Source organism: Triplophysa rosa, linkage group LG13 (genome assembly GCF_024868665.1).
Source record: "Triplophysa rosa linkage group LG13, Trosa_1v2, whole genome shotgun sequence".
Taxonomy (NCBI): Eukaryota; Metazoa; Chordata; class Actinopteri; order Cypriniformes; family Nemacheilidae; genus Triplophysa; species Triplophysa rosa.
In genome coordinates this window covers 23,021,521-23,030,936 of record NC_079902.1, presented here as the reverse complement: position 1 = coordinate 23,030,936, position 9,416 = coordinate 23,021,521, and the positions used below count along the sequence as shown (strand labels likewise).

The 9,416-nt window shown below is 37.7% G+C and overlaps 1 protein-coding gene across 2 annotated transcripts in view; it reads left to right on the top strand.

The window, feature by feature from the left end:
* The window catches only part of LOC130563481 (dedicator of cytokinesis protein 2), an 86,892-nt gene extending 78,061 nt beyond the window's left edge, over positions 1-8,831 (top strand). The window contains exons 40-52 of one of the 2 annotated variants that reach the window (XM_057349022.1): positions 84-225; positions 380-461; positions 570-654; positions 3,789-3,875; positions 4,079-4,255; positions 4,349-4,432; positions 4,527-4,664; positions 4,752-4,870; positions 5,030-5,126; positions 5,290-5,388; positions 7,243-7,348; positions 7,467-7,615; positions 7,714-8,831. In XM_057349022.1, coding sequence (XP_057205005.1) covers positions 84-225; positions 380-461; positions 570-654; positions 3,789-3,875; positions 4,079-4,255; positions 4,349-4,432; positions 4,527-4,664; positions 4,752-4,870; positions 5,030-5,126; positions 5,290-5,388; positions 7,243-7,348; positions 7,467-7,615; positions 7,714-7,779 — 1,431 coding nt within the window. In that variant the 3' untranslated portion in view covers positions 7,780-8,831. Of the gene's footprint in view, positions 1-83; positions 226-379; positions 462-569; positions 655-3,788; positions 3,876-4,078; positions 4,256-4,348; positions 4,433-4,526; positions 4,665-4,751; positions 4,871-5,029; positions 5,127-5,289; positions 5,389-7,242; positions 7,349-7,466; positions 7,616-7,710 lie in introns of both variants that reach the window. The other variant, XM_057349021.1, reaches the window with a different exon arrangement.
* The last annotated feature ends 585 nt before the right edge of the window (positions 8,832-9,416 follow it).

The following is a 9,416-nucleotide window of genomic DNA, read 5'->3' as shown; positions in this document are numbered from 1 at the left end:
TGGTCATTTTTTAATGTGGTCATGAGAGCTTCTCTAAAAACATTTGGACAGATCTTGGACTAACGATTCTTCTCTTACATCAGAATAAGGTGTTCATTCACCGCGGTAAAGAGTATGAACGCAGAGAAGACTTCCAGAGTCATCTGATGAGTCAGTTTCCCAGCGCTGTCAGACTCAACACCACAACCATACCCGGAGATGACATCAAGAACTCAAACATGCAGTGTATCCTTCACACACACTTCTCTTTAAGAGATTAGCATCTATTTTTTCTTGAATTCAATCACGAGTTAATTTTTTTACTAATGTAAACATTCATTTTCATCTGTCTTGTTACACTTACGTGAGTGATCAGTTGGTCTTAACTGGTGTTGATCAGATATCCAGTGTTTCACTGTCCAGCCCGTTCTGGAGATCCCGCCCCGTCTGAGGAATAAACCAGTCCCCGATCAGATCATCAAGTCAGTCTGACACTTAACTAACCAATCACAACTCAAACAATCAAACACCGTCTGGAGATGTGAAACATGTTGTGTGAACCCTCTGTTTCCTCTCTGGTCATTTTATAGTTTCTACAAGTCTAACTATGTTCAGCGGTTCCAGTATTCCAGACCTGTCAGGAGAGGGAAAGTCGATCCGGAAAATGAGTTTGCTGTGAGTTGTGTACACACACAATCATAAACACAAGCTTACACAGAGCCGATCAGACTACGCAGGTAGCGTAGGGCCCCTGCACCAACAGGGGGCCCCCTTGAGTACCGAATCAAAAACAAATAAAAAATCAAAAGACACTATTTTTATAACTTGCGGATTCAACTTTAGAGGAATCATTTAGAAATTTCCTTTTTAATACTTAATTTATTCAATTACTGTTATATATTTGGATATCATGCAGTGGGCGGCAGGTAATGACATGTGCATGATGTGCTGATATGCGTCTTTACAAATGACCATGGCTTTAAAACGGAGCTATCCGTCTGGGTTGAGAAAAAACGGCAACAACACGAAGCAGAAGAACAAGAAGGCATGTGCTCTTGTACTATTTAAAGTCTTGTTCAGTTTTGGAAAATTATGCAATTAATTACCTACAAAACAATTCTCCAGTACAGATTTACAAATTCAGTTTTTGTCCACTAGATTTCGTTTGCCTATGATAGGCTAATATGTAATTTTTAGTTTGTGCCATCCAGAGGTGGGTAGTAACGCGCTACATTTACTTCGTTACATTTACTTGAGTAACATTTTGTAAAATATGTACTTTTTAAGTAAAATTAAGTGTGTACTTTTACTCTTACTTGAGTAAATTTCTAATAGAAAATCTGTACTTTTACTTCGTTACATAACTTACATTGCGTGACGTTCCTTCGTTCCTTCATTTTAAAATATGCTTTTTAAAACGCGTTGTTTATTTCAAGGTTGTCGTCTCTTTTTACGGCCATTCCCGAGTGATCGATTCTTTTGAGTCGATTCTTTTGAAAGCATTAATTGAACAATGGGCAAAACCATTTGAATGGGCTAATGAATCAGTTCAAATGATTTGTTCAGTTCGCAGCACGATCTGAATCATCTGAAGCAGGATTACTCACTCCTCGTAGCGCGAAACTTAAGAACACGCAGAACACAAAGAGCGTTGGATGAAGTGGATATTAATCTATATCTATACAATCAAAACTGCAAATGTGTCATATTGTTTGCCAGCAATGATAAATGCAGCCACCCCCGCGCGACCTGTTCGTCAGACACAGCAACATGCGCGTTACCTGTCAGACACAGAGACGTGGGCTTGCAGAAATATACATTTGACGAACAGAAGGAAGAAAACTTGTTGATGGGCGTGTGGTTCACTGTTTACTGTTTGTTTACAAGTAAGAGCGTTTCACAACACACACGTGACACAACACGAGAAAACACGAGCTTTGTTCAAAAGTGTGTATTTCATTTAAGAGAGCACTGCATATGCTCTAGATCATCTTAGGAAATGCTCTGAGTTTAGTTCATGCTTTAGTTTGACATGGTCTATTATTCTAAATAAGTTGTGTAAACTACATTGACATCCGGACTAGATGAAATTTACAGAAATGCTTTAGTCTCTCTAGCATATTGCAAAGATATCTGCTTATGATAATTAAAAATATTGATTAAAATGTAATATTCAAATATTGGCGTTAATATTAATTTTATGTAGTAGGCCTATATAATCAGATACAAAGTAACTAAGTAACTAGCTACTTGAGTAGTTTTTTCATTGCATATTTTTTTACTTTTACTCAAGTAATTTTTAAACTAGTGACTTTTACTTTTACTTGAGTAACAATTTCTCTAGTTACTTGTACTTTTACTTGAGTAAAGATTTTGGCTACTCTACCCACCTCTGGTGCCATCACTTGTGGAGAATCATTGATGTGTTTTCGTACGCTTAGCTTTTATGAGAAAACTGTATTTTTATCATGCTTTTTTTGTTAGTAAATTACTCATATCGTAGAAAAAACACAGCGGTTGCGTGTTTTAGTTTTTTCAACAGCTAGATGGTTCCAGAGCCAGGCATTAGGTCAATCAAAATTTTTATTTAATTGTATACTAAATTGTTTAAGTGTAAAATTAACCCCTTGTTAAATGTTTACTTTTTTTTTCTTTCAGTCTTTATTAGTTTAAGTGTGTTAATTTAGTTATAATTTTTATTTCTTATAGTTTACAGTTATGTTTAGGCCAATATCTAATTTTAATTATTTGTACAAGGGCCCCTCACAAGTTTGCTTAGGGCCCCAGACGTCTAGGATCGGCACTGCACTTACACCTGAACTTAGACCTGTTCTCACAATAAACGGTTTCAGCTGCAACAACATAAACAAACGCATTTGACCCAATATATTTAATGTTTTTATATTTAACATATTTGACCCAAACTTATCTTCCGGTAGACTTCCTTAAAGAATCAATAAGTGTTGAGTAGTTTTAATTTGATTGAATACAATTAATATACAATAGAATATTGATAGATTGCTTCTATTGTTTTCCCTTACTTTGTACGTCGCTTTGGATGAAAGCGTCTGCTAAATGACTAAATGTAAACGTAAATATAAAATAATATTAATAAAAATATTTTATAAAATAAATTGTTGTATTATAACCAAACACATACCGGAAGTTAACTGTGGGTCAGGCGTGTGCATCCAATAGGGCTGCTCGATTATGACAGAAATAATAATCACAATTATTTTGGCAAATATTGAGATCCAGATTATTTAACACGATTACTCTTTAACTTTTTAAACAACATCGAAAAATAAAAAACATAACTTTGAAACTTTAAATACAACTGCAAAATAAACGTAAAGAAATAGCACAGCTGAACTGCTGTAAAGAAAAGGGGTGCGCTGTGCATTTACTGTATACCACAAGAAAATAGAGGATCCTTGCAAAATGGAATGCCGAACAATAATAGTTTTACCTCGATTATTTTGTTTTTGTAATTGTTGAAGGCCAAAATTGACGATTACGATAAGTTTTCGATGAATTGTACAGCCCTAGCGTCCAATGAAACCATCTATAAGCTAATTTTACTCTCTAAAACAGTCCTTTTCTGTTTTTACGGATTTTTTTTACAGTGCAAGTATTAAGCCTTACACGTGTTATTTCATGATAGTTAAGATTACTGTCCGTTTTATTGAAGGTTTTTTTCTGTTCTCATTTTCAGACATTTGGCCCTCATCAAAAAGTAGCAAAACAAGTACACACACACACATCTACAACCCCTTATTTATTATGATATAGATTTTTCTCTCTTTCAGTCTATGTGGATTGAGCGAACCACATTCGTAACAGCATATAAACTGCCGGGAATTCTGCGCTGGTTTGAGGCTGTAAGCATGACTCACGTGAGTACCTTTAACCTCCCGTGTCTTTTATTCATTTTCTTTTAGAAAGTGCAACATTTCTCGGGTTTATCAAATAATGAGTCAACAAAGCCGTTGGAAGGCTTAATTCCTCATTAAGTCAAATGCATTGCATTATGGGATGCAGTAAACAGAATCCAGAGCTCCTCCTGTTTATGATTCGCCAATTTTGTTTTCCGTCTCAGACGACAGTGAGTCCACTGGAGAACGCCATCGAGACGATGGGAAACACAAATGAGAAAATCCTCACCTTGATCAACCAGTACCAGTGTGACGACACGTTAGCCATAAACCCCCTCTCCATGCTGCTCAACGGCATCGTGGATCCTGCCGTCATGGGCGGCTTCGCCAAATATGAGACGGTCAGAAAGTCACCGCGTGTTAAAACGGAGAAAGATGAACTGAGAATAGATAGTGATTTGATCGCCCACCTCTCTCTCTCTCTCTCTCTCCAGGCGTTTTTCACCGATGAATATGTACAAGAACATCCAGACGACAGAGAGAAACTGATGAGACTCAAAGATCTGATCGCGTGGCAGGTCGTGAAACGCGCACACACACACTCTTTATGTCTGTGCGCTCATTCAAGAGCATTGCTTTCTCACCTGCCGTGTGCTTCACGTTGACCTGCAGATCCCATTGTTGGGCAGAGGAATCGGCCTACACGGTAAAAGAGTGGCGGATGACCTTCGACCTTTCCACGAGCGTATGGAGGAATGCTTCAAGCAGCTGAAGAAGAAGGTGGAGAAGGAGTACGGCGTGAGAGAACTGGTGAGAACGAGAGAAGAACGGGAAAAAATGTTCAAGTGAATGAAAACACGCAGGTTTTATTCTCTGCTTCCTAATCTTTTTGTTTAGCCGGATATGGATGAAAGAAGGTCCACTCGTCCTCGATCAATGCTGCGCTCGGTACGGCAGTCCATCTGCTCATTGGCTGGATCTGAATGCACAACACCCACCAAGACACACCCAGACAGGTAACCGCACCCACACACACACGTTTATTTTTATACAAACTAGATGTTAATATGTTGAAAATGAAAAGTTTTGCAAAAATATATTTAAATAGAAGTATTTTTATAACTTGCCACACAAAATGAAACATGCAATGGATGAGGTCATCTCTCTCTCTCTAGCATGTCTTCGGACGGTGGCGTTCCAGCCTCTCCGTCCATCATTCCTCGTTCCAGTGGAAGTGTCAGTGTGATGGATGAGAGCGGCGTTGAGGTGGAGGTGAGAGTGTTCTGACAGATATTCTTAGATCTAACAGAAAGAGATCATCGTTTTATCATGTTTCCATCAACCAATCACAGAGGCAGAAAAATGAACAATGAATGCAGAACTACATGATGACATCATAACCCTCTCCTCTGTGTCAATCTTTCTTTACATTCAGGTGAAACTGAGAAAGTCCAAGAAGAAGAAGAAGATGGGCCGTAGCAGCATGATCTTTATCAGTGAGGAGAAAGAGAGAGCCGGCACACTGGACAAACGGGTGAGAGAGAGAGAGACGATTCTACACAAATACTGAAAGATGTTGTGTTTCACTTTCACAAAAACACACTTTGAAGATTTAAGAATTACAGAAATTCAAGTGAAATTTTAGCTTATCAGTAATTATTTCGTTTTGTATTTGTATTTTTTATTTTTAGTTCTGATGTTAATTTTAGTTCAATTTTTGAGTTTTTATTTTGTTTTATTTTTGTACATTTTTAAAGTTTCCATTTAGGTTTAATTATGTTGTAGTTTTTATTTATTTCCACTTAATAATTTTAGTGCCTTTACTTAAACTTCAGTTTATTGCTAAGGCATCACTTTTCATTTTCGTTTACTATAAATCCTAATAAATGAATGTGAACCCTTTGAGGAATCATTTAAGCTACATAATTGTGAAGATAAATACTTAACAGTTTTAATAACATTTTAATAAATGATTTCAGAAGTAAATTTTTTTTAACCTTTTGCCGGATGAATTACCATGAGTTACCAGTTTTACTACAAATGTCATGTTTAAACGATGCGTCATCTGGGTGACAATAGTTTTGGTGAGGTCTGGGACCTCAAGATCCAAAATGACTCAACATCACCATTGAACTTTACTGACATCATGCAAGAGCCATTGATGCTCTTATTCAGTCAGACTTCATGTATTCAGCATATTAATGTGTTAAAAAAACCCTCTTAAAAGTGAAATAGTACGTGACGTAAAGTGATATGTACAGTAACATGTACACCAAAAACAGCTCTTATCTGACTATAGATATGATTATCTCATACAGAGCCGACCGGTCCTTCCTATACGCAAACTGCGCAAGTTGTGTAGGGCCCCTGCACCACCAGGGGGCCTCCTTGAGTACAGAAGAAAAACATTATAATGTAAACAAGACGCGGATTTCTGCCTTCATCATTTGGAAATGTCCTTTTTAATACTTAATTTATTTTATTACTGTGACATACTCGGACATCATGCAGTGCGCGCAGGTGATGATGCGTCTTTACACATGGCCATGGCTTCAAAACGAAGCTACCCGTCTGTAGCGGAAAAACGGCAACAACGCGAAGCAAAAGAACAAGAAAGCATGTGTTTTTGTACTATTTAAAGTCTTATTTAGTTTTGCCAAATTATGCAAGTACAGAAAGATTTACAAATTCAGTATTTGTCGACTGGTATACAGTTGGTTTGACTGTGGACGTTCGATAGTGGGGGATTTAGGGACCGTCTCCAAAGTTACATACTGTATAACATTAATATTCTAACTTCAATAGTATTTACAGGAAATGACTTACAGTCACAAAACCAGCTGGACAATGTGAGTCTCACCATTGCAATCCACCGTATTTCGTTTGCCCATGATGATGTGTAATTTTTGTGTCATCACATTTAGAGAATTATTGATGTTTTTTTGAATGCTTAGCTTTCGTGAGTAAACTATATTTATCATGTTTTATTTATGTTAATAACTCGTTTGGTTAGTAAAAAGCTGGATGGTTCGAGAGCCAAGTATTACTTTAGGTAAATGACTATTTACTGTACATGTGAATCAAAATGTGAATTTAATTTAATACTTAATTGTTCTTACTGTCAGTTTAATGTTTTTTTGTCTTTCAGTTTTAATTCATTTAAGTGTGTTAATCGATTTATTATTTTTATTTATTGTAGTTTAGAGTTATGCTTATCTCATTTGAACTATTATGACAAGGGCCCCTCACAAAGGTTTGCATAGGGCCCCCAGACGTCTAGGATCGGCACTGATCTCATAACTCTCTTAACTTGACATCATTTTCATTTCTTTTTATTTTTTTAAACATTTTTATAAGCGAGTTAAGATAAGAGTTTGTTTTACTTTAGCTGTCAAAGAAACAAGAGTTTCGCAGCGACACCAACCTGTCAGAGCCCATCCAGAGCGGCAGCAGTCTGGCCAGCATCAACTCCAGATCTCTGCCCGCAATTACAGGTAAAGCACACACATGCGTCTGCTTTTATACAGTTTTTACAAAACATCATTTTGTCTTTATGAATTTGATACCAACAACTAAAGATCCAACTAAAGCTTTTTCTCATCCAATCATCAGGTTTGGCTCTGTCAGTAGCCAATGGGAGTGAGGAGGCGGAGTCGGCTCGATCCAAGCGTGACAGTAAGAGTGTATCCGTGTGTTTACCATCTGATCGCACGGGTGACCGTCGATCTAAAGGAGTCATAAACCTACTTTTTAAAACTAAGGTAACATAACCACACACACACTTCCCATCATGCACTGCATATACTGTTCATACATGACATCATGAGCATCTCTTCTTTGTGTTTGTGTGTTCCAGCAGAGCTCCAAACCTGACGAAAGCAAATCTTCCTCTGACCCGTCTGATAAAAAATCCACTCATTTTTAAATCTCTTTCTGTTGACACTCATTTATTTCCACAGTCAGTTGTGTTTTATTATTGATTTTATTAATATGTTTGAAAACTGAGAAGTCAAAGGTCACCGGAGCTCTGAATGTGCTGTAGCATCGTTCATTATGTGACGTGTGCTCTTTTGGATTAAAACGAATCAGCGTTTCAACAAACCACCCCCACTTGAACAAAAATTACAACAAATACGATGCTGTCATATAAAAGTATATCGTAACCCGCTTTTGATGTTGCTTCAAAAATGTACGACTTTCTTTTTTTATGTAGAGCAAACAGTGACACTGTTCTGGATGTCTGATGAGTTTTAATCAAAAAATGAATTATTTAGATGAAGGTTTATAAAATGAACAACTGGTTTGTTGCAGTAAAATAAAACTTTATAAAACAAATAAAAATGTTACAGTAAAATGAAAGGTTGTTTAACATACATGATACAAAAGTGCCATATGAAATATTGTGTTCATTTATTACCTAATGAATGTCAAATCATATGATTTGATTCTCACGGAACCTAAGGACTGAAGACTGTCTGCTGTGATGTTTACAGAGATGCTGAATGAGATTTTAAGATGTAATCATGTAAACGGTTCAGTGTCAATAACACGTGTTGATCCTGCAGGAGGCAGTGTTGCTCCTTTTTAACTTGACGGTATTTAAATTCTTACCTTAGAGGTGTGTTTCTATCATAGAATGTGTGTTTTTGTATAACAATACATTTTTGTTTTGTTTAAAAGTATGTTTCCCCCTCCACAACTTGTGTTGACATATTTTATTTGGTCGTTTGTACAAGCAAATGTCCCCACAAAGAGAAAAATGACATGAAAGCAAATGTAAAAAATCTGAAATGTTAGTGTTTGGGAAGATTCGGTGTATGCGCCCAAGAAAGATAGTCCCCACAAAGATAGTAATACGAGTCACTTTTTGACCATACACAGTTCGTACTGTTTAAAGATCATTGTCTATGGAAAGTCCCCATAAACACTTGAAAACCCAACGCGTGTGTGTGTGTGTATAGTGTTGTGCTTTGATGTAAACAGGATATCAGTCTCTCTCATCTTCTCCATATCCTGCCACATCTGATGAACACACAAGCTGCACACACTGTTATTGTCTGTCTGTAAACACACACACACAGAAGCTAAGATCGGTGTGGCTTTTTGGTCTTTTGTCCTGCTCGTCTCACAAACCGTGTTTAACACTGAGAGTGTGTGTGTGTGTTTGCGTATGGGAAAATCTCCTCACAGAGAAGCAGGCAGTTGTTCGCATTAGATAATAATAATCTCACAGCGGTCCAAATTTACCAACAACAGGCGTCTGAGACCTGCAGCGTGTGCCTGTGCGTGCGTGTGTGCGTGTGCCTGTGCGAGCGTGTGCCTGTGCGTGCGTGTGCCTGTGCGTGCGTGTGCCTGTGCGTGCGTGTGTGCCTGTGCCTGTGCGTGCGTGTGTGTGCGTGTGCCTGTGCGTGCGTGTGTGTGTGCGTGTGCCTGTGCGTGCGTGTGCCTGTGCGTGCGTGTGTGTGTGCGTGTGTAGGTGAGCAGAGGCATTTGCAATGTGTGTAAGTGTAAAAACAGAATGTGTGTGTGTGTAATTAGACACAGTAAGACAACACTGATTAG